The sequence below is a fragment of the Phyllopteryx taeniolatus genome, chromosome 4, assembly GCF_024500385.1.
Source record: "Phyllopteryx taeniolatus isolate TA_2022b chromosome 4, UOR_Ptae_1.2, whole genome shotgun sequence".
Classification (NCBI taxonomy): domain Eukaryota; kingdom Metazoa; phylum Chordata; class Actinopteri; order Syngnathiformes; family Syngnathidae; genus Phyllopteryx; species Phyllopteryx taeniolatus.
In genome coordinates, this window is record NC_084505.1 from 10,735,149 (window position 1) to 10,760,763 (window position 25,615).

Genomic DNA, 25,615 nt, shown 5'->3' on the forward strand with positions numbered 1-25,615 from the left:
ATGTCACGGGAGACCGTGACATCATATTCTCATATATACACACAGTAGTGAGGTGAGGTGAGGATAAATAGGTTTTTCTTCCTCCCCTACTTACTGTAAAGGTGTTCCCAAATGGTAGAGGATTTTTACAGCAGTCTCGACAGGCTAAGGTAGAGCCAATTTTTCTCTAAGCCCTCCACATCAACATTTGCTGGTGAGTGAAAGTGAGAGGCTAGGGCCACACCATTAAGTATGCTCCTGTTTAATCGGATAGAAACAGAAGATAAAACAAAAGGCCAGATTATTTTAATCCAACTGTACTCTGTGGTTTGGGGAGAAAAGCATACATCATTCAATTCCATAAAAATTTGTCACAGCCCTTTTTTATTTTTTTATTTACTGCGTTTTTATTTTTAAATTGTACCCATCATTTGTCATCTATTATGTTCAGCTGCACAATATTTTTTCTCTTCTATTTAGGTTTTACTTATTTTTTAATTTCTTACACTCCAAGTTTCAACTGCACCATAGCTTTCTCTTGCTTCTGTAATTCAAGATCTGCATCATCTTATTTGAATTTTGCTCTAAATCAGGGGTCACCAACAAGGTGGGGAACCAGGGTGCCCCCAAGGACCACGAGTAGCCCTTGAAAATGTTCTAAAAAAAAAAAAATAGCTCCCCAGTAATGGGACACTGCGATTTCCTAGGAATGTTGTTGAAGTGATCATTTTAAGGTAATTTGAGCAAATTTGTTATTTCAAATGTATCAAAGTGGTAGCCTTTTGCATTAATCCGTACCCAAGAAGTAGCTCTCAGTTTCAAAAAGGTTGATGACCCCTGCTCTAAATAAAATAGTGCATCGTCTTAGTTGAACTTTGCTGTTACATCAGAGTACAGTACTTGGGATAGTTTTCCAGGGCTTTGCCTGTGATCTGATGGCATGATAGGCCACAGCTTTATCGCACCGTAAGCTCGTTGAGGGTGACAACACCCATTGACTTGGGTGTGAGGATGAAGAGAAGGGGCGGTGGTGGTGGGAGGAGGTGGGAAGTGTTGGCGGGTGGAGAGACAAGACCAACGTTCGACTTCACTTGAATGTAGAATGGGAGGAAGAGGAAGGGGGAGGAACTGGGAGATGCAGAAAGGAGAAAGGCAGCATCTACGGGGGAGGAACAGAGAAGGAGGGAGGGAGGAGCACTTGGGATTCAGCATTTGGCTTGCTCGTTTTGAAACTTCTTGTCAGGGAGGAAGATCTCACGGACAATTTACCATTGACATCTATGGATGAGAAATCCAATAGGGACTTTTTTCTTGGGGATTGAATTGAGTGGAATATTATTACATCTTCAGGCCAGCTGGCCGAGCAACCTCCAACTCAGGTGAGGATTTCCACCTAGGTATGGTTTCTTATGTGCATATTTGTGTGCTCTTTATTTTTAGTTATTGTATTTTCTGTTGCTCTGATGTACTTCCAAGGTTCCCAGGCGAGAGTTTCTTCTAATTGAAAAGGTTGGTTTTATGGCAAGATGATGACTGATGAATAATTCAGGGGGGTTAAAAAATTTCCCAGCTTGTTACCCTTGTATGTTATTTTTAGTTTTGCCCCTAAAATTGACCTGATTTGTGTCGATTGTGTCTGATTTTTACTTTAGTGCGGCAGCAGCAGTGTGCTGGCTCTGTGGCTTATCTAAGTATATCTCATCAGGGATTAGAGAGCCTCCTAATAAGATTTCACTAATGTCAGAAGATGCTCACAGATTCTCAGCACAATGTTAAGAAGGCTGCTGCAGTCACAGAATATGGTAATTTTAACACCCCTGGTTGCAAGCAGGTCAAAAATAAACACTCAGTGTCTAAAATTGGCATTGCAAATGCGCTGTCAATTTACCTCCATTTTATCATGTTTGGGAGAATAAACCTATTACCTTCTTTTCCACGGAAGCTTTATCATTTTGTTGTCTGTCAATGACGAAGCTCTGATGTTTAATTTGATACTCATGCAATCTCTAAAAATTTGGTGCCACCGTTAAATAACTTTAACGCAAATGTAGTTCCCCTTGTTCTTTTTACCACTAAAGCGGATGAAACGTACGTTTAAGTGCAGTAGTATTCACTATTCACAATAACCCTTTATAATTTAGTAATTGTATTTAATTGAACAATTTATGCAATATTTTATGTTTTTTTTTAACCCCCTATTGTATACGCAAAAGGTGGCCTAAAGCACGGCAAGCGCCACAAGATTGCTCTTAAATCTAATCTTAAATCTAATAATAATGCTCAGATTTGACACTGTCAAAGAGGTATCACAGTAACTTACCAATATGTTAATTATTGTGAAAATGTAGTTCCCTTGTTGGCCAACTACATACATACGGAGAAGTCTTTCTAATATTTTGGTCATCTCACATCTCGCTCCATGCTAATGAAAATAATTAGCTACAGCACTCATTATGATGCAGTGCACATATTAGTAAACTTGTGGCTAATTCGATTCAAAACTGAGCATTGGAATCTTTGCAAAGGCAGAATTGCGGTACAGCGCTTGTATTGAATCTCATTAGCTTGTGCAAGATGCTTGTCTTTTTATAAGTAAATGTACTGTTGATTTTTACATATGCTATATAAAAATACACATACTGTATGCTTTTTCCCACTGTCTGACATGAATTCAAATTACAGTTTTTTCCATTTCCATCAATTACGATTATCAAATTATGTCTATTTTCTAAATGCCAGAATAATGAGTTTTTTGTGTGTTTTTGTTTTTTTTAGGCATTTTTGTATTACTTTCTTCAAAGACAAAGTTTACATACAGTAATATTACTATGCAATTAAACAGTTTACGAAAACCCAGATAATGGTGTCATTTCTTTGGAAGCTTCTGCTAAGTTTATTTACAACATTTGAGTTAATTAGAGACACACCTGTGGATGTATTTGAACTAGGCACACCTGAAACACACTCCTTCTTTGTGTAAGGTTATGGGAAAGTCAAAAGAAATCAGTCAAGATATAAGAGAAGAGAATTGTGGACTTGCACAAGTTTGGTTCATTCCTCGGTGCAATTTCCAAACACTTGAAGGTACCACATTCATCTGTACAATTATACGCCAGTGTAAAAACAATGTGAATGTCCAGCCTTCATACCGCTCAGGAAGGCAACGGGTTTTATGTCCCAGAGATTATCGTGCTTTGGTTCGATATGTACATATCATCCCAAGAACAAAAGCAAAAGACCTTGGGAAGATGCTAAGAATGTGTCATTATCCACAGTGAAACGAGAACTGAAAGAACATGGGCTGAAAAGACCACTCTGCCGGGAAGAAGCCATTACTCCAAAAGAAACATCAAAAAGCCAAATTACAGTTTGCAAATGCACACCGTTAAAAAGATGTACAGTTCTGGAGACATATCTTGTGGTCTGATGAAACTAAAATTGAACTGTTTGGCCATAATGAACATCATTATGTTTGGAGGAAAGCTTGCAAGACTGACAACAACATCCCAACTTTGAGCATCATGTTGTGGGGTTGTTTTGCTACAGGAGAACTGGTGCACTTTCCAAAATAGATGACATCACGAGGAAAGAAGAATCTGGGTATACTAATGCAACATCTCAAGACATCAGCTAGGAAGTTAAAGCTTGTGCACAAATGGACCTTCAAATGGACAAGGACGCAAAGCATGCTGCAAAACTGGTTCCAAAGTGACTTGAACATAACAAAGTAAATGTATTGGAGTGGCCATCACAAAGTATTGTTCTCAATCCTATTGAAAATTTGCATGTGCGAGGAGCAAGGTGGCCTACAAACTTGGCTCAGTTACACCAGTTCTGTCAGGTGGAATGGGCCAAAATTCCTGCCAAATATTTTAAGAACCTTGTGGAAAGATACACAAAACCTTTGACCCGAGTCATACAGTTTAAAGGAAATGGTATCAAATACTAATGAAATGAATGTAAATTTCTGCTTTTGAAGAAAGTAATGAAAAATTGTCTAAAAAAATATCCTTCTCTCATTATTCTGGCACTTAGCAAATAGAAATAATTTTGGTGATTATTATTGATTTAGAGAAGGTAAGGTTTAGTATGAATCATGTCAGACAGTGAGAAAAAAAGTGTATGTCTTTTTATATGGTGCATGTAAACATCTGGTTTCAACTGTATAAAATATGGGGAACATTCTTGACTACTGAATTAAAATGTTTTGTTTGTGTGTGTGTGTCCAGGGATTAATATGAGGAAGCCGTTAAATGGGCTAGACCCTGGAATCCGACTGAAGGGCCTCCATTGGATTTAAAGGGAGACACAACATGCAAACCAATTGGTGAACCAGTGTGGCCTGTCAGACCCCCGCCCTTGTAGCCAACACACCACCAACACATCTTTGGGTGGGGGGGATTGTAGATACTCGCTCTCTGCCTGAGAACAAAAGAGGATGGAGTCTTTCCTGCCAAGAAGAAGTCACAACATCATGAATTCATCCAGCTCTGTTCTCCGCCTCGGACCTCCTCGCAGCTGCCTGAGGCACCACTACCAGGGTGTAAAGCAAAAATTGCGGCCTGGGCGAATTCTTGGCTTTATCTTCAGCCTGGCGGTGGTATGCACAGTGTGTTCAATGAGTGCCTTGTCTCTTGTGACCACGGGGGCGCCCAGTGAACCCCAATCTGAGGGTTCAAGAGATGCAGAGGTGCCCCAAAGAACTCTCCTGGAGCACCAGAATGTCTCCGACCCCGGGGACCAGCAAACATCAGAACTTGAGATGAATCACGGGGACTACCCAACAGACTACTTTAGCGTGGAGGACAGACGCCAAGGCTTTGTGGTGTTTCATATGTTTGGCATGTTGTACATGTTTATAGCCTTAGCCATTGTGTGTGATGAATTCTTTGTCCCGGCCCTGACTGTCATTACTGAGAAGCTGGAGATCTCTGATGATGTAGCAGGAGCCACCTTCATGGCAGCAGGTGGCTCAGCTCCAGAGCTGTTCACCTCCGTCATAGGAGTCTTCATTTCCCACAGTAACGTGGGCATTGGCACCATCGTTGGCTCAGCCGTCTTTAACATCCTGTTTGTGATCGGGATGTGCGCCCTCTTCTCCAAAGAGGTGCTGAACCTCACCTGGTGGCCTCTATTCAGAGACGTCTCCTTCTACATTGTCGGCTTGCTCATGCTCATCTACTTCTTTCTGGATAATCAAATCACACTGACTGAAAGTATTGGCCTGCTCATGTGCTACGTCACCTATGTGACATTCATGAAGTTCAACGCCAAAGTAGAACTACTCATCAAAAGACAACTGGGCAGCAACCAGGTGGACATAATAGAGACTACATCCAAGGTATGTCCATTCCTTCAACCATCCACCCACCCATTAATTCAGCCCCACTAGCAATCTGTACAACTAACTGTCCAACCATTAATCCCTCCACCTACATCTGTTTGATTGACATGAATCAGTTCATCATTCCATCCATTGGCCCAGCCGACTATCTGTCCATCAGTTCTCTCAACCAGTCTTCTGTATGTCCATCGATCCAGCCACCAATCCATCCATCCATTCATCTATCCAACTATCAATCCATTCCATCGCTTGTCCATCCATCCTTCCACCCATTAAACTCCACTTTCATTGAACTACCTGTTCTAAATCAATCTGTCACTCCCTTCACCCATCCATCTCTCTTCATCCATCCATTCATTATCCATCCATCATCTCTTCATTTTACGAACCACCTGTCCCTAAATCCACCTGTCTATCCCTTTAGCCCACCATCTACCTGTCCTTCTGTTCATCCATTCATCTATCCTGTCCCTAATTCTATTTATCCATCTTTGCATCTCTGCATCCATACCAATTTTTGGTTATCCTGAATGCAATCCTTTCAACCATTTGTTTGTCTCCGGATCCGCCACTCCATGCATACAACAGACTGTGCGTAAATCCATGTCATCATTTCCTTTCACCCCTCCAATTATCCATCAGTTTAGTCATCCCTAAATCCATCTATCCATCCCTGCATTTATCTAACATCCATCTGTTTATCCATCCTATAAATCTTTCTGGCTGTCCTGAAATCCATCCATCGCTCCATCCATACATGTTAGCAAGTAACATGGTCGCCAATGCATGACACGAATGACATGAATTGGTTTCTAGTATAAATCTACATTTTTACTTTAAAGTGCCACGAAACAGGCCAAAATTACATCTTGTAAATTCGATACACCACAGAAAAGAGTAATGTTAACAAGCCGGACAATGAATAAATGGATAAAAATATCGCAAAGTATGCGAAATCAGGCCTCCAAATGGTCAAGAATTGAGACATTGTTGCGCTTCCAGACGCTGTGGGCATGTCGCTGGGTGTTCTGAAAATCCCGCCTCTAGCTGTCTATCAAATACTGCTATCTCAGATATCCTGCTCCTCTGCCTGCACACGCTACATGCTTTCACGGGCTGCAGAGTCATTGTGCCTCTTTGTTTCTGAGAAATTCAGCAGGCCATTATTTGACAGAGGGACTTGTTAACCGTGTCGCGTCAGGAGGGGTGGAGTGGGGGTCTTCCGTAGTGCACGCAATGCTGTGGGCCTGTGGCCTCCGAGTTGCAGCCTTCGGTGGCCACGGCCGGAAATAATTTCTTCCTCCTCGCCCGCGATGCGAGTGACTTGTGGGCATTCGCTGTGTACTCTAACCACTGCCTGTCTGGCGTGGGGCCGCGGGCTGGTGGATCCTGTGCGCTTTGCCGCACAGGATCAGATGGCAGAGACATAGCTCAAATAGCACAAAACACAGTGCAAGATGTTATTTTGAGTTGTGGGCATACTGGCTAAATGCACGCTACTGGTAGAAGTGGGTGCATTATGAATGAAGAAATGGCAATTCCGCCAAATGGCCACTGCATGGAATAAGGGCATTTGATGTTTAAATAGTATACGCCCACACCTCTTAATGTCACGAGGAGAGTTTGAAAACCATATTTCAACAATTCTGTACTGCATTGTTCTCAGTCTTTGCACATGTTTTCAGCACTTATCTTCAAACGTATTTAATGTATTTGGGGGAAAAAGCAAGGATTTACGTTTTGGGGGCACTTTTGTTTTATAAAACAATCAAATACAACTAAAAGTCATGAACAGAAATTGCGCATAGCTAATTTTTTTCCATGTGCACCTGGGAGACAAACAGAGACAAGCCACGGCCTCTTCGTGCTGACTTAAGAACAGGCTTCATCTTTGTGTCTACTTTTAGAAACCAGGTCCAGACTCAAAACCAGTCAGCTCTTAGAACGGGAGTGATGTAACAGCAAAATAACCCCACTTGGGTTCACCTAATCAGGAGACATTGTGTTAAAAGTATTCTAAAAGATGTTGCATTTCTTCAATTTTAATTCTGCTTTGCAATTTAAAATGTAAGAACATGTCACAAGAGACCATTTTAAGTATCTCTCTCTCATCAACACATCTTGTCTTCTCGATGACATTGCGAAGACGCTTCTTCACTCTCGTTCATCTGTGGCGATAATGGCTGGGTCTGTTCTCCACGTGGTTTATGCTGTCTGTGGATTGACCTTGTAATAACACACTCAGAGAGGCAATCACTTGACATCCACTTTTCCAATCATTTCACATTGAAAGTCCAAATTATGTAGTGTGTGCTATGTGACGTGGCACGAGGTCAAACAAACACTGACACAAACCCAAATTGATATAAACGTCATCATGGTTGTGATTAATGCCTGTTGATGTTTTGAGCTGATGATTTGCAGCATTACGCTGTAAGCCCCTCCCCCTCTCCTGGTGATCATCTACCAGTGGCCAATTGAAAAAAAACTGCCCCCAAGAAACATGACTTGCTTTTTTGGGGCCTTTTTTTTTTTTTTTTTTTTTTTTTTTTTTTTGCTTTATTGCTCTACAAATAATAATAACGGTTGTCTTGTTTTTCATGATTTTTGTGGTGATATCATTTCGTAATATTGTCTCACTTAACAAATATCTTCATCTGGGTTATTATCCTAAATACTTTTATACTGTATTGTATCGTATATTCTAAAGTTATGCGCACATTGAAATGCTCTGTGGCTTTTCCTGCCATCTGGGAATCAGCTGTACATTTGGTTACATAACATCACCCCCAAGAAGAGCTTTTCCATTTTTGTTGCAAGGCACTTGATGTCCAGCAGTTCTCATGTAATGGTCGCTGCTAAATAATCCCAAAGGTTAATACTCTTGAATCCCATTAGAGCCGCTAATAATAGCCAGATGCTCTCTAAGGGTAGAGGGAGTGAGAGCAGAACACAGAGGGGGGAGAACAAGAAGACCTCTCTTCAATTCCAATTACAACATCCTGAAGTCATGCCCTTTGGCGATATTGTTAGGAGATTGAACCAAACATTTACTTCAGTTTCTGTGCCAAAAAAAAAAACGAGAATCTGCTGATTTCCTTCCCGATAGCACGGAAGACACCAATCCTCTCTGATCCTTTTAACATCTTCTTACCTGCAGTGACGACAGCAAACAAGCATCCCGGCGCGCTCTCAGTCACTCCCACAAAATGTGCAACACAGACATTATCTACATAAATCATCATTGCACTTGGACACACACAAATATTATCACTTTAGGTTTTGTGCACCCTCTCTCTATTACAGTGTTTTCTATCCTTTATAGAGCCAAGGCACCCATTTTACATTAGAAAAATCTCATGGCACACCAGCAAACAAAACTGTCACAAAAAGTTTGAATAATGATGATCTCATCTTAATTTACTCGCAAATGGATTTTTGCGAGTGTGGAATACAGAACACAGAGGTGATTACACTTAAAGGAAGCCATGACCTTTTCTGTTGCATGAATGGCAGCCGGTACTGTAGATACACAGGTTTATTTTACCTTCTGCCAGCTAATGGACAAGGATTCAATTGTACTGCCTGTCACTATATACAAGTTTAAAGGGAAGTAACTTAGCAGTTTACAACAGAGTTCTGTTCTGACGACACCAACATAACCTGATGTTTTACCTCAGTCGGAACATACCTACATAGACTCTATCACTAACCTACGCAAACGCGGTTGTTAAGTCCTCACTACAGTAAATACTTGGAAAGAAAATATTTATAGGGCATTAATATTAGAAAATCAAGTGAAAGAAAGCAACAATAAAGGAGAACAATTCCCTACCTTCACTTCTGTGGTTGGCTTGCTCACTGGAAGGGGTTCAAATGAATTCTTTGTGCACCATTCGTAACCACAAAGCAGCCATAGTTCAGGACCATGGTAAAACCAAGGATCCTGTAAAATAAAACTGAAATAAAGCAAAAGTCATCACCGTTTGGCACAAGGAGTGAAACAGTATTGTGTTTGTGGAGCGATACCGTCGTGTAGCTTTATAGGTATTGCTGAAATTATTGCGTTCGTAGAATATAATGAGAACATTTAAGCGTCTGCTTGGTCCAATTTAATTAAATGTATTGCTCCTATTGTATGGAGCAGTCAATTCCTTTTCTAGAGTACGTCTTGGTATGAATTATGAGTATAGAAAATGTTGATTGTATTTTACGTGCAATGGGCGAGTACCGATACCAGGTATTGTTATACCGGCCTTATTTCAGGGCATCGGCTCGTGAAGGCTGCCGATACCAGTCACCGATATTTAAGGCAAAAAAAATCAGACATTGTGTAAGGCCTCCTTGCCAGTAGTTGGCGCTACACTGTGGCAGTTTGACACATTGGCCAACCATCATGTGCACCAGAAAGAAAGAAAGAAAGTTCTTTATTCACAATTATTTGTGTTAATTGAATTTTTATGTGGTAGCACAGTGAACAACTGGGTAGCACATGTGCCTCACAGTTCCGAGGACCGGGGTTCAAATCCGGCCTCGCCTGTGTGGAGTTTGCATGTTGTCCCCGTGCCTGCGTGCGTTTTCTCAGGGTACTGCGGTTTCCTCCCACATCCCAAAAACATGTGTGGTAGGTTAATTGACGACTCTAAATTGCCCGTAGGTGTTAATGTGAGTGCGAATGGGTGTCTGTTTCTATGTGCCCTGCCATTGGCTGGCGACCAGTTCAGGGTGCACACCGCCTCTCCCCCGAAAACTGTAGGTAACAGGACTGTGCTAAGATTTTAACCTCCCCACCCAGTCGTAGTTGAAATATGATCAAATATACAGAAAAATAAATTAATAAACTTACTTTTGGCCTACCTGTGGCCTGCAGAGAATCTAAAAGATGCAACTTCCTGTGGACCGTGTGACTTGTGGAATATTCAAAGTTTTCTGATGGGGTAATGTGTTCGGGTTAACAGAACTGAGTGAAAACCCAGGTACATGAAGAAAGTGTGAAATTAAATGAATTTTTTTTCATTGAGAAAGGAATTTAAAATAGTTGGGATAAGTAGTAACAGAAATATGTAAAAAAAAAAAAGACTAACTTTTCAGAAGAATTAAAAATTATATTTCATGATAAAATAACATTTTGGGAGGCGGGGACAGGCAACAAATCCTATTTTTGCAGTGTTCAATGTATAAATGTATCTTTTAAAATGTTTTTATTAAATATGCAATCAGATCAATGCACAGGACACTTAGTAAAAAAATAAAAATAAAAAAAAGAACAACGAACATTTTACAGTTAATTTTATCATGCCTTCATACATTATATTTCTTGGGGGTGCAAATGGCACTGATTAGGTGGAATGGCCCAAAAGCGGTTTATTTTGGAAAGCAACTATTTCTTCTCTAATTGAATAAACCATCCATCAATACACCCCACCCCCACCCCCAAAAAACTACTACTTTTCCCCCCAGACACTAGATTTGATCCCCAAACCCTTCTCACGCATAACTTTTTTTGTATCTAAATTGAAGTGAAATCGTACAGCATATTACTTGGAATGTTTGCACTTTCCCTATTGTTTATTGTTTAGTGCTCATTCTTTCTTGCTTATTTAATTGTTTTGATTGTGTCACTAGATGCTTTGTTGCAGTTCAATGACTATAATTAAAACGTTGCAAGGGTTGAAATGTAGTTTGCACTCGAGGGCAAGTTCAGTTCAATTCAATTTCGCACACATTGTCGCCATCACACCCTAAAATTGCCAGTAGGGGCACGAGGTGGTGACAATTGTCAAGGTCTAGAAAAATTAGTTTTAATTTGTGGATTTAAAGTGTTGCTTTTCTACCACGGGGCCCCAAATCTGTTGTTTTGCCACTGCGTGGTATTCTCTATAAAAGATGTCTATAACACAGATTGTCTATAAAAGATGATACGAGAAATTATGAAAATATTTTTTGGGGAAAAACAGAAACATTGTTTTCACTCTGTGTTTCTTTTGGCAGGTCAACACCCCACCTGCAGAGGATGAGAACAAACTCGTGGTGAGTCTGCTTTGGTGTGTGCAAAGTTTTTTTTTGTGTTTTTTTTCCCCCAAAAGAATATTATGAATGGTACCATGTTTATATTTTTACAGGCCAAACCAAGGTTACAGAGGGAAGGGAGCTGTGCTTCACTGCACAACTCATTGATGAGAAACAGCATCTTCCAGCTTATGATACACACACTGGACCCCCTGAGCAATGAAGGTGCTCGTTCGAAGACATTAATTCGAGCAAATAGTTATAGGAAGGAATGGCATGTGCAAAAGCCATAACAAAATGTTGCAAAATGCCTTATATTTGTTATTGGCTGCCTGTCATATGGTTGCAAACAGAAGGAAACATCAAATACCACAGACATAATAGTGTATATGAGTTATTTCTACACTGCAGAAATTGGAAACAACTCTCAGTCTGATCCAATGTACTTTTACACCAGTGCAAATAAAACCTCAATAATATGTTGTAAAATCAATGCCTCTCTGCCAATCAAAAGTCTGCATTATTATAACTATAAAGACAGAATTTTATACACAGTTCTATTGGATTAGTTGAAATATAGCACTGTAATGAAGTGGCTGAGCCAGTTGTTTCCTTATTACCCCCCCCCCCCCCCCCCCCCAAAAAAAAAAAATCTTTTTCCAATAATGCACAAATGGAATCACAAAACAACACTCTTGTAACGGTTTCAGGACAATTCAAGGAGAAGGCATCAATCCTTCACAAAATGGCAAAACAAAAGTGTAAAGACGATCAGGCTGCCAATGCCAACGGTGTTGGTAAGTTGCAGTGACATCTTCAATTTCCAGCCATCCATTTTGTATACTATTTTTTTGTCACTTGGGTTGCGGGTGAGCTGGATCTTATACCAGCTGACTTTGGGTGGGAGGTGGGGTACACCCTGGACTGGTCACCAGCCAATCGCAGGGCACATATATGGGGTGGGGGGGGGGGGGGGGGGGGAAGCATTCGCACTACATTCAAAATACGGACAATTTAAAGTCTTAAATTGACCTAAGAGACACGTTTTTGGAAAGTAGGAGGAAGCTGGAGTACCTGAAGAAAACCCACACAAGCACGGGGAGAACATGCAAACTACACACAGGAAAGTCAGAGCCAGGATTCGAAACCCCAAATTCAGAACTGTGAGGCAGATGTGTTAGCCACTCGTCTTTGTATTTGATACATTAAATAAAATGAAGTTCTCAGCATAAGTGGGCTGAGCTCTAGTTACCTTCAACAAGTGCTATAGAAAATGGATGAATAATAAAAGTTCACTTTATTTTGGGTGGTTATATTGACATGGGCACAGTCGGACTTATTATAGTGGATAATGTGAGCGCTTTGACCTGATCCATTATTCTGACATTTAACTATTATATTGTATTCATCTCAATATGACACTTCTTCCAGACTTAAGATGATTTAATTCATGTGTTCTATTCCATAATGTCTCTCTGTGTGTTCTTTTGTCAAGTAATTAAAAACATTCCCGCGAGTACAAAGGTCGCAGTGGAAGTCACACCTCCCATGAATGGTGTCGCAGGAGACGAGGTATGGTGTTTGCTCCTCGCTGCAGTTTGGATCTTAAAATGAATAAAAGCAGCTCTGAAACGTGTTCAGAAAATATACAGTAAATGAGCTCTCCATCAGGGTGGCGAGGAGGAGGAAGATGAAGATCAGCCTCTGAGCCTGGCCTGGCCTGACACCACCAGGAAACGTCTCACCTACCTCGTCATCCTACCTATTGTCTTTCCTCTCTGGCTCACACTGCCTGATGTCAGGAGAGAGGTGACAATACACTCACTCACACACACACACACACACACACACTATAGCTAGATGGATAGATAGATTGATAGATACTGTAGATAGATTGTGTAAGACAAATGAAAACAGAATACAATTATTTTGTAAATACACTACAAAGATATTTGATGTTCAAAATTTGATGTTGTTTTGTTTTTTGTTTTTTTTTTGTTTGGTTTTTTGCAAATATTCTCTCATTTTAAATTTGAGGCCTGCAACACGTTCCAAAAATGTTGGGACAGGGATAGCAACAAAAAACAGGGAGATTTGAGGACTGCTCAAACAACACCTGTTTGGAACTTTCAGCAGGTGAACATGTTAATTGGATGATATGAATTTTGATGATATTATGGACCGTAGATGATGAAATCCCTAAATTCCTTGCAATTGTACATTGAGGAACATTGTCCGTAAACTTTTCGACTATTTTCTCACGCACTCGTTCACAAAGAGGTGAACCTCGCCCCATCTTTGCTTGTGAATGACTGAGCAATTCAGGGAAGCTCCTTTTATACCCAATCATAGCACCCACCTGTTCCCAATTAGCTTGTTCACTTGTGGGATGTTCCAAACAGGTGTTTGATGAGCATTCCTCAACTTTCTCAGTCTTTTTTGTTACCTGTGCCAGCTTTTTTGAAATGTGTTGCAGCCCTAAAATTCTAAGTTAATGATTATTTACTAAAAACAATAAAGTTGATCACTTTGAACATTAAATATCTTGTCTTTGTAGTGTATTCAATTAAATATAGGTTGAACATGATTTGCAAATCATTGTATTCTGTTTTTATTTATGTTTAACACAACGTCCCAACTTCATTGGAATTGGGGTTGGATAAAGGTTTACATGGTAGGATCTAATGTTAGAACTTAGCAAAGAATATTTGGATATCATACATTGTATTGTAACGTCTTTGGCTCTGAGTGTGGGGTGTTAAGGGCGGGCCTGTTGATAGGCATTTGTGATGTCATCAAGGATGAAAGTCTACAGGGAGAAAGGAACATTTCAAATGAAAATGCAAACAGGCTTTTAAGCTTGAACGTTGGCTCAAGTTAGGGAGTCCATGAGTGGAGTGCTTTGGCATGAGTTGTAGCTGATAGCAGCTCTTGTATATGTGCATTCTGTTACCGCTAGTTGGTATATAATAAAGCAACTGAAGTGCATCAGTGACTGTGTCATCCTTGACCATGATTTGCAAATCATTGTATTCTGTTTTTATTTATGTTTAACACAACGTCCCAACTTCATTGGAATTGGGTTGTACCTTATTATATACATGTACTCAAGCTGGACAATAATATCCTCTATGGTTGTTTCAGTCCTCAGAAAGGTTCTTCCCCGTCACCTTCCTTGGCGCCATCTCTTGGATTGCTTTCTTCTCCTACTTGATGGTGTGGTGGGCTCATCAGGTAACTGATACACACACACACACACAAACACACACTTTTCCCTGTTCTATCCTGCCTATTTTTGAGCTGCACACAGAATGCAGCAGTCAGAGTGTTAAATAGATGACCTCTGCCGCTAAACCCTGGCTAATCTGCCTTGAGCCATAGCCAGATCAACCTGCAGCACTCTATTTCAATGGTGCAAATGCAAAAGACAGACATGAAGCAACAGATCCTGCGTGCAAGGTCTATACCACGGGGTACATCCTCAACTGGTCGCCAGCCAATCGCAGGGCACAGAGCTGTTTACGTAAAAAGTAAATTACATTTAATCATAGCATCTTGACCACACTCATCTACGTTAATATTCCGCCCCTGAGCAGTCATTTTGTATATCAGTGTAGTCATAGTTCATCTCCCATTAGTCAATTACAAATACCTCGTTTTTTGTCATTGTTGTCAGTTAAACCACTACTACCACCAGTGATGAAAACACTTAACTACTTGAGCAGGCATTCGCGCAAAGCCAAGCAACGTCTACTGTATCCGGAGGGCTGCACTAGAACTCAGCATCAACAAACGCTTGATTCAGTGCATGTGTCACAGCGTGATGAAGATTAACCTATCAAATTCAGGTTGTTCAAAGGCTTCAAGCGAAAGATTATGATGCTCAACAACCTGAAGTCAGTTCAGACAAAGCTTCATTTCATCAACGCTTTGAAGCATCCGCTGAATCAAGCTTTTTTTGGGTGCTAAGTTCCAGTGCAAACCTCCAGATAGACTTTCCTTTGCTTTTCGTAGATGCCTGCTCTAGCAGTTAGTCCCTGTAAAGTGGAAAACGTAGAAATAGCTTATAATTCATTGATTAAAATTTGACACACGAAAGAAAAGAGTGTTGTTAACAAGCGTGCCAAATTTATATGAACAAAAAAATTGCCACGTGTAGAAAATTAGGTTTCAAAATCGTGAAAAATCGAGACGTTCTCTCAGTTTTCAGATAGTGTGGGCGTGTCGACTGAATGTGCCCCCCTAAACTGTCAATTGTCAATAAAATATGTTTGTACGAATAGCATCTTTTTATGCCGAAACATTCCTATATGTTTGAGCCCTGAAAATATATCCGCTTAAGCGTCCATTGGCTGGAATATATCCCATCGAGTTGTTGTAACATGGCGAGACGAGAGGCGAGAGCCACTAGCTAGCTCGCAGGTTAACAGGCTTCCAGCAGTGGGCTTGTCCAATACGTCACCGCCACGCTTGGTGTTGCGATGATGTGTACGGCCACATAACAGAGACACTTCAGGGAACGTTAACCATTAATAAACAAAGCAACACACGCGAATCAGCCTGTAGCTCACACTACATGACAGGCATTTAAGAACATGCCTCCTGCTAGTTATGTACAGGGCTCTAGATCTACTTTTTGTCCTTGTTGCACTGTTGAACCAGCACAAAGTTAGGTGCACCCAGTTTTTTGAGTGTATCACATTCAACACCGTGGTTTTACAGGTTCACTTTTAGTTTTTTTCCTTTATTTTTTTTCCATCCATCCATCCATCCATCCATTTTGTACCGCTTATCCGAAGTCCGGTCGCGGGGGCAGTAGCTTTAGCAGGGACGCCCAGACTTCCCGCTCCCCAGCCACTTCATCCAGCTCTTTTTTCCCCCCTTTCTTTTAAATAGCTACTTGTCTTCCTAGGCAATATGGACTACTAAATGGTTAATAAACAATCTGGTCAATATAATGTTCTTTATTTGAAGCACAATTACAGAAGAGAGGTACCTGAAAAGTGTTGGTGCCTAAAGGTGTTGGTTAGGACTTTCGGATGAACCGCCTGCAGTGTATGTGGTGCTCTCCCCTCTGCAGTGCCCAGTGCGAGAGTGAAAGAGAATGGGAGAAGAAGAAAAAAAAAAGTGCAGCTCTTGTCGTCGTCGTCGTCATCGTTTACTTCGAAGAACTGTACCTAAGAGCCGTTTCATTCGCAACCGACATCATTATGTGGAAATTGTTTTTCCGCTCGATCGGCTGTGTGCACCAGTGCGACCTCTTTGGTTTTTTTGGAGTATTGTTGAAAAATTGGGTCGTGTGTGCGGCCAAATTGCTCACTGTATATATCTACAATACTTTACGTTTCAACATATTATGGTAGCCTGAATAACACTAAATACGTAACATATGACAACACCAAGCTGTTCTGTATAAATTGTGGGAAGATGGATTTTTGGGTGCAGGCATAGTTAGCGAGCTAACTGCACGCTGTGGTGGTGGAAATGGGCAAAGTAATTATAACTGAGTAACTTGCAATTGCGCAGGATAGCCACTGATGTGGACAAAGGTGCTCAGTTCTTATATATAGTAGTAGGAGAGGGGCGACACATCCTTGGCACCCAAGTGTGCCATTTTAGCCGGACTCCAAAAAATCAGGAAAACTGAAATAGTGAAAAACAGTTAAACACTTTGGGCTCTATTCTCAAAGATGGCGCATCTGTGGAGTATCCTGATTTTCGTGCAAGCGCAATGCTGTGCGTGTTTGCCAACTTGGCAGACCAGTCTGCGCCAAGCTGGGCGTTCCGACGCAGCGAGAGTGTGACCTTGAAGATGTGCCCGGAAGAGTGACAATTTGGTGACAGAAAGTCGGTCTAACCTCACACCTGCTCAGACCACGTCTAAATCTTGGCGCAAGGTTGACCGCTGGTCTAACACGATTTTGGTGAATTTGATCGGGGCACAGGTAGACAGATACCAAGGTTCACGGCCATATTTAACTTGCCAGCGGTTACCACAAGCTCATTCTATATTTAATAAGAGTCTGTCAAATCCCAGCCTCGGTTGTAGAGAGTTTGCATGTTCTCCCTGTGCCTGCGTGGGTTTTCTCCGGCTACTCCGGTTTCCTCCCACATCCCAAAACATGCATGGTAGGTTAATTGAAGACTCTATATTGCCCGTAGGTGTGAATGTGCGTGCGAATGGTTGTTTGTTTCTATGTGCCCTGCAATTGGCTGGCGACCGGTTCAGGGTGTACCCCGCCTCTCGCCTGAAGATAGCTGGGATAGGCTGTAGCACGCCCGCGACCCTACTGAGAATGAGCGGTACAGAAAATGGATGGATGGATAGTATAATCCATCATACTGTATGTTTGCAGTTCTGGAAAAAAATAAATAAATCAAATAATCTGTGACTATAAAGAATAAATATGATTTGCTTTAGTATGCCTAATAATTAATTATGAATTTGTAATGGATTATTACTGACATTCTTGGTTTTGTATATGGCAATTACAAATGTGATATTGAGACACATAAAGTTTGTCTGCATGTTTCTGGCTCCGGTTAAATAATGAATGACTGAAGCATGAATCAAACGTTTTTTTTTTTTTTTGTTTCCTATAGGTTGGAGAGACTTTCTGGATCACAGAGGAGATCATGGGTCTAACTATTCTAGCAGCGGGCACTTCCATTCCTGATCTCATCACCAGTGTGATTGTGGCCCGAAAAGGCCTCGGTGACATGGCTGTGTCCAGCTCAGTGGGCTCTAACATATTTGACATCACTGTGGGGTAAGTGGAAGGTTTACATGAGTTAAGATATGACCGACGCCCCCCAGCTCATTATTATACTTTCTCTCTAGACTGCCCTTCCCGTGGCTCCTCTACAGCATCATCAATGACTTCAAGCAGGTGGAGGTGAGCAGCAATGGCCTTTTCTGTGCCATCGTCCTCCTCTTCATCATGCTTCTTTTCGTCATCATCTCCATTGCAGCCTGTAAATGGAGGATGAGCAAGATACTAGGCTTCTTCATGTTCCTGCTCTATTTTGTTTTCCTCGTCATCAGCGTCATGCTGGAGGACAAAATTATAATCTGCCCTGTAACCATCTGAGAGAGGAGCCTGTTTGGCGGCATTGATGCCACTTAATAACATTTAGTAGGTTGATACCTACTTGAAGAGACAGATGGAACAGTTACATAAACACTGACTGACATGGACAAGTCAAGCAAGGTTCATCAGAGACGGCGATGTGTTTAAAAAACAACAATACTACCCATGGAAGCAGTGGGGTTACTTTTATGATTGATAAGAGGATTGTTTGTGTTCTGCTCTGGAAGGGATTCTCATTGTCATGGGGAGCGGAAGAGAGGCAAATGGACTTCATACGTGTGAAGACTAGATGTTTAGATTTTAAAAGTTTTATTTCACACACTGCATCACTGTACATTGTCATTTAATTTGATTCGTCAGAATAATTTGTACTGTTACGGTTCATTCACTTCATGAATAACAAACATAGGCTATTAAAACTTCTCTGTACAGTACACAGAATTGTAATTGACTGAGGTGCCCATAATCTCTGCCAATATCAGTATGTGATGATGTGTTTTTCATACAGTATGATTATGATCACACCATGTTTGTGATTGGTATGCCTTTAAGTGCAATCACGTGCTGATGTCGTCCCCATCCTGTTTGGCTGCAGGCCCTCGAAATGTTGCGTTCACATGCTGTTAGTCATGGTCCTACAAAAACTAATTATTCAACAATGGCTTTCTGGAATTTACTTAGCTGAATAATTAAGATTCATGGGACCTAAGAGGTGTAGCCTAACCTTGATTCATCAATTCATTCACCAATTCATTAAATGGTGTGTCTCAATACTTTTGTCCGGATAAATTACAGAATTTTAGAGAACTTTTCCTTTCTATTCATGATCTCGTCATTGTAATGAAGAGAATGCAAAAAGCATTTTGTTTGCTTATACTTAAAAGTAAATAAGGTACCAATTTCTTCAAACAAATCACTTCCTCACGTTACTTGAATTGACTGAAAATACAGTATGTATTAAAAGTGATGCAGATATGGTGACAAAGTGTCAGCATGTCACAGCAAAACGAAAGGCACAGTCATTATTCCTGAATAATACCATCCACTGCATTTTTGTTTTATCATCCAAACTGTTCTGTGCTTACAAAAATGACTTTTTCAGTGCAATTTTAGCGGCACATCATTCATGTACTGTATAGTCAATGTGTAAGGTGGTGAGGTGCTGCAAACAGTTTTTTTCTTTTATAACCCCCGAGCACTTTCATATTCATCTGTATATTTACTTGTGTGTTTCACATTTCTCTCTGGTATACAAGTTTTTCCAGTTTAGACAAATAAATTATCCAGGTGAAAAATATAACAACACAGAAACACACTTGATCTCTGAGTCAGTTTTTTATTTTTCCCTTCCATAAGTATATCAATTGAACTCACCTAATATTGTTGTCAGAATATGTTTTATTTTGCATTTGTCTGTATAATTGTAAAAAAAAAAAAAAAAAAGAAAACTATTACAAGACTGTATATACTGTAAACACCTGTATGTAATTACTTATCGTCAATTCAACGTCTATTCTCAGAAGTCAGCTTTAGGGCGCTCATGCAGTAACATTTTGAAATTGTTGATGATTGTCTGTGAGTTCTGTGCATGTATGTGTCCATTGCAAAGATATCTACAATAGTCCATTGGATATCATGACTCCATCTCATGTTATGCAAACATGAAATCATTCTCATTTATTACTTGAATGACATAACAATGTAAAAGAAAAAGAAAAAAATACTGTCTTGCTCAACTCACTGTATGAAATTCTATTATGAAATAAATTAACACTGAATTAAAATAAACAACAGTATCTCATCTCATGCTAGTCCTATAAAACTGAGGTCATCTGGTCACAAATCATGACACAAAAAAAAGTATTCACATTGTATAAAAGTTAAATGAACAACAACTGAGATTATGATTGATTTTTTTTTTTTTACACTGAATTGTTTTAACGTTTTATTTCAAATTTAATTTAACTCGACTTCATTTTTGAGCAAACTATGTTGTGTACTTTGTGGTGACAACCTTGTAATGCCGACACTATTAAACAAAAGCCAAGACTGGCACATCACTGTACAATATTTCCAGTAGACAGGAAAAGTCTACACACCCCTATTAAAGTGCCAGGTTTTTGTGATGTAAAAACAACATTAATGCTTACCATAAACCAGCCGACCCCTAGGTACGTTACTTAGCTACTTAACGTTCACAATCCCATGATTTTTATTTTTAATCGTCCCAAACAAGTTTATGAAACTTAATGTTTGACCAGCTAGCTAAACTGTTCAATTAGCTTACCTGTTTAGGGGCGTTTTGTAGTGACAGATGAAGTTCGACGTAGTTGTTGTTGCGTCTTTAATGCTAGAGTTGCAAACCATGCAGGTTGCCGTCCTCCTCTTGCAGACTTCATTGACAACATAATCCTTAAATTTTATTATCACTGGAGCTCGATCCTTCCATCATTGTTCACTCAATATTACTCAAATTGTCATCTGTGCACAGTGCTAAAATGTCCATGTATGTCAGGATATATCTTATTAACGTTGGATTTTTCCATTGCGGGATAATAATCGGTATTTTATTTATTTTTTTAATACTAAGAGTTGAAAATAATTACAAGATAAAGTACTGTACCCGTCTATATACAGTACCCATATATACCGCACGATGGCGGCAGTGACTACAGCACAAAAGCGAGAGAGAGAAAAGAAGACGTCTCCGGAAGTAACGCTGTCACTTTTGCCGAACACTGGACCACAGATATGAAACGAACACTAAATATCCCTGCGCACTCGAGCAGCGTGCCTATTAGGCGGCCATTTTGGCAGGGGCCACGTTCCCAACAAGGGCAATCCGTGAACGTTGAAATTAAGTTGTAAATTGCTAATTTTTCAACCTATTTTCATGAGGTTTGCTTTTTAGTTGACAATACCAAATAGTATTCTCTTAATAAAGAAGATTTTTGGGGAAAAAAATAAAAGCAGAAAAATATTTTTTCCTGTGAAACGTTATTCCTTGTTCCCTTACCACAGCTGTACGGCGTTTTGCGAAACTGTATGCAGCACAATGTGCCAGGATCGTTGTTCTTTCGTATTTCTTTGCGTCCACACACATGGAATGAGACCGGAAGACTTTGACCCTTCTATCTTAGCGTCGCCGTAGGCACGAAGCTCATAGAGGGCGGATCAGATCTACCTATGTTCATATCTATGGTTTGGACGGTGGACAAAGCAGCAGGCCAATCTTTGTTTATACTTTTGATCTTTATTATTGTTTATATTGTTTCAGTCGTTTTGGTTCCAACGAGCGATATGGACCCTTCCTGGTCACCGGCGGTGGTTGTTACCGATAGACCCGTTGTTGAACCATGTCCCAAACCCGAACTTTCTGCTGCCGTGCGGGCAAAAATCGAGAGGAATCGACAGCGGGCGTTGATGCTCCGACAAGCCCGGATAGCGAGCCGCCCTTTGGCCGCTGTGCAGGGTGCGACCTCGGCCAAAGTCTGCAAAACCATCGACTCCGGTGCGGGCTTTTTCATTGAGGAAGAGGAGGGTGTCGAGGAGGAGCAGAAGACCAGTAAGGTGGTGCACCAGCCAGGTAGGTGCGCGAGGTGCATTTGGGGCAATGTGCGTTGATTTCGTATTCTCATGTACGGTATCGTTTCGCAGCCCCAGTCATTGAGCCAGACTACCTGTTTTGCGATGATTGTCAAAAGCCCTTTATGGACTCCTACCTCAGCAACAGCTTCGACCTGTCTGTGTGTGACAAGTGCAGGTACATGTGTACACAAAACGCATTTGGGCTGTAAAATACATTTACCAAGTGTTTCCCAAGCTTTGGTGAACGAAGGCACATAAACAATTGTACTCAAAAAGTTTGGGGCATTTTGGCTTTCGGGTGAAATTTCAGGATCAACCTGCTACTGCTGCTAAACTAATTAGACCTTTAAGGTCCTATATTTTTTACGAAACCAACTTTTTCTAGCATTTGGGATGTTATATTGGCACCGTGGTGCTTAAGTAAACGTGAAATATGAACTAAAATCGTCCACGCATTCCGGAGTTATCGATGTTTTTCTGCCGAGAGGCCTGAAATCAGGCCATTCAAATTTCTCGAGCTTATCTACGTCACGAGAGAAGATCTCCACCTACCTCTCCGCGCCGAGCCAGCGCTGTCAACAGAACAAACACGTGTGCTTTCACAAGTATTTGATATCAACAGTATATCATTTGTTATTGTAAGCCACTGTAAAATTATGCACAGTTTGAACATTAACACTGTACTTGTATAGGAAAATTTAAAAAAACGACTTAAATGATTCAATTAAAATGTTGCACATATTCAGTTTTTATTTATGTTTAACAACGTCCCAACTTCATTGGAATTGGAGTTGTATTTTCAGTGCGCGTGTGCACCACTTATGTACACTTATAACACTGGGGAACAATTTGGGAAAAAAAATTCGGAGTTAGAATTTTATGCTGATAAAAATTGCAGTCTGTTTTTTTTTTTCTAGCATCTTGTTTTTTTTTTTCTCCACAGCTGAACCTCCAGAAAAGCAAAATTTCAGTGATTAGCTGTAGTGAGACTTGCCAGCTGATTATGATTGGACTCCTTTACAGCTATGTGGCAACTTGTTTGTGCAGCTCCCAATAGGTCAGTACTATCATTATCTGCAAAGAGAAAGAGGATTTGTGCCATGTCCTTTGTAAAACATAATAGTGTTAAATAAACATTGCAGTCATGCCTGTTTCTTTCATATTTCATTGTACGTCAATATTTGAAAAGTTTTATAAAACGAGCACATATCTGTTATGTACAGTATTTTTCAGATTTTTTTTATAGAAAAAAATGGATCTATAGTTCAAAAACTAGATGTGATAGAGAAAAACTGAGATCAGTTTTGGATTCTGCACCCAAAGATTTGTTAAAAACAACTATCGGACCTAACGCAACCAAAATTGTGTTCCCCAGTGTAATGTGTGTACTATATTGGTCCAGCTTGGCGGTGACCGGCCGGATCTCGCTTCATCCCCGGAAATGTAATTCTTGTTGTGCAAGCTCATGTTATACGACATGGCATTTTTGATAGTACATTAGATCGCCGTTGCTGCGATGCCATTTGGCCATATTGCTTGTTGTGCGGTGGGCCTAATGTGCCTCGGCACTGTACTTAGGAAACACTGCCTTGCCATTTCTTCTTTTAAAATTCAAATAAGTTGAAGTTGACCATCTTTCCCATTCAGAGACACTGAAGAGAAACACAAGTTGATCTCCAGAACTGAGGCCAAGCAGAACTACCTGCTGAAGGACTGTGACCTGGACAAGAGAGAGCCTCCGCTCAAGTTCATATTGAGGAAAAACCCTCACAACCCACACTGGGGGGACATGAAGCTCTACCTTAAAGTACATGTAGAGAAGCGATGTATGGAGGTGTGGGGTTCAGAGGCGGCGCTGGAAGAAGCCAAGGAGACGAGGGAAGAAAACAGAGAAGTACAGAAGCAAAAACGTTTCAATAAGAAAGTCAAAGGTTAGTTAATGCTTGAGCATAGAATGAGCTTGGAGCACCTTGGCGTGGTGGCTGAATGCCTTTGTTGTGTGTTTGCCAGAACTGCGTCGGGCAGTGAGGAGCAGCATGTGGACCAAAGACACCAGTGCTCACCATCATCAGTATGGACCAGAGGTGGTGGTGGATCTGGAAGAGGACCTCTACAAGAAAACCTGCAGGACCTGCGGGCATGAACTTACCTACGAAAAGATGTAAATGGACAGCACAGTTTGACGTCTCTGCTAGAAGCCGCATGTTCACATTCTCCCTAATCACTTTTAGTATTACATTTTCAAATAAAACACTTGACTCAATCCATGCAAATGTTTGCCATTCTCTTGAGGAAACCTTTGAGTGATGTTAGTTTTCCTAGTTAAAACTGTTAATAGACCTCAAGCGCCATAAAGTGGAACATTTCAAACTTTCATAATTTCATAACATTCGCAATGGGAAGAACATTACTATAAACATCTTTACAGGACACATGGAATTAACTCAGAGCAAGTTTTAATCTGCAGAACAGTGGCGGCTGGGCAATGAGGGCGCTGGGGGTGCTGCCCTACCGTGGTGCTGAGTCACTACCTTGAATAAGAAAAAAAAGTTAAAACTTCACATATGTAGTTTTAGTTGGGCGGGACACATTGTATACAGTTAATGAAGCGTAAAAAGAATTTGTTTATTGCTACTGTCTCGCTCTATGACGTAATTTCCATTCTGGGGCGCTCAGACCTTTTTCAATAAATGCTCGTTGAAAGTTTGACCCCACCCATTCGAGAGGCGGGGGTCGGTTCCAGGAGTCCACCCAAGAGCGGCCTGGTGGACGGGACACCTCCCACACCGAAGGATCCAAGGCGGTCCGCCTCCCCCAGCGAGACGGCCAGAAAGCCGGCCACTCGGAGGAAGCCGCAGTGACCCAACGCTACCCCGCCAGCCACCCCCAAGCATTGGATGGTGCAAGTGTCATGAGAGGAGCCTCAGGTAGTGTGCAAAAGAAGGTTCGGGATGTACAGTATATGGGAACGCTCACTACGGCCATTGCAATGCTCACCAACTAAACCTCATCATGCAGCAGGTGACCTCACATATCCAAAAAGTGAGTAATTTCTTCTCAGACCTGGCTTGAGTCGCTGCATTTTTTTCAAGCTCTCCAAAGAGAACTGGTGTGCTTGATAGCGTGGTGGCCCACAGACTCCTAAGAGCAAGGCACAGTGAGGTGGAACTTCCACAGCTAAACTGTGAACACTGTTTTTGAGCACAAAGACCTGCTCCAGTATTTTGAAACCATCAGAGACTTTGAGGTAGGGAGTTTGAAGTTGGAGGGTTTGTGAGACTAATGGAGGAGGACAGTTTCAGCTTCTTCTTGAAACTGTTCCATCTCATCATGCCTCATGTAGACATTCTCTACAGACAGCTACAGAAGCGGACCAACTCAGTCTTTGCTCAGGGAATTGGCCTTGCTCTCTAAGAAACACACCTGACTTTAAACAGTCATTGAGCAATTTGCCTCTCAAGAACAGAAGGGCAAAATGTGTGTACCAAAAAAAATAGAACACTGCACACCACCATCAGACTCCTGAACAAGTGACATCTCAATCTGTGAACCACCTGCAATTTATTTCTTTTGTAATGCTGCTCACCTGAATGTGCAATACTTC

General features: G+C 41.0%; 2 protein-coding genes across 4 annotated transcripts; both read left to right on the forward strand.

Moving 5' to 3' along the window:
• Window positions 1–1,068: 1,068 nt before the first annotated feature.
• slc24a2 (solute carrier family 24 member 2) lies at window positions 1,069–19,871 on the forward strand. Of its 3 annotated transcripts, XM_061769381.1 has the most exons (11): window positions 1,069–1,358; window positions 1,456–1,488; window positions 4,209–5,320; window positions 11,315–11,353; window positions 11,446–11,557; window positions 12,043–12,129; window positions 12,828–12,904; window positions 13,004–13,141; window positions 14,477–14,566; window positions 17,936–18,102; window positions 18,174–19,871. In XM_061769381.1, exons 3-11 carry the CDS (start codon window positions 4,418–4,420, stop codon window positions 18,421–18,423), a joined length of 1,863 nt encoding a protein of 620 aa, XP_061625365.1. In that variant the 5' UTR covers window positions 1,069–1,358; window positions 1,456–1,488; window positions 4,209–4,417; the 3' UTR covers window positions 18,424–19,871. The 3 variants fall into 3 exon arrangements, with proteins under 3 accessions (XP_061625365.1, XP_061625364.1, XP_061625366.1); XM_061769380.1 differs by lacking the exon at window positions 1,456–1,488; XM_061769382.1 differs by lacking the exons at window positions 1,456–1,488; window positions 12,043–12,129.
• Window positions 19,872–21,605: 1,734 nt separating this feature from the next.
• xpa (xeroderma pigmentosum, complementation group A) lies at window positions 21,606–24,274 on the forward strand. Its single transcript, XM_061771943.1, has 4 exons — window positions 21,606–22,009; window positions 22,081–22,186; window positions 23,659–23,942; window positions 24,022–24,274. Exons 1-4 carry the CDS (start codon window positions 21,610–21,612, stop codon window positions 24,174–24,176), a joined length of 945 nt encoding a protein of 314 aa, XP_061627927.1. The 5' UTR covers window positions 21,606–21,609; the 3' UTR covers window positions 24,177–24,274.
• Window positions 24,275–25,615: the final 1,341 nt, after the last annotated feature.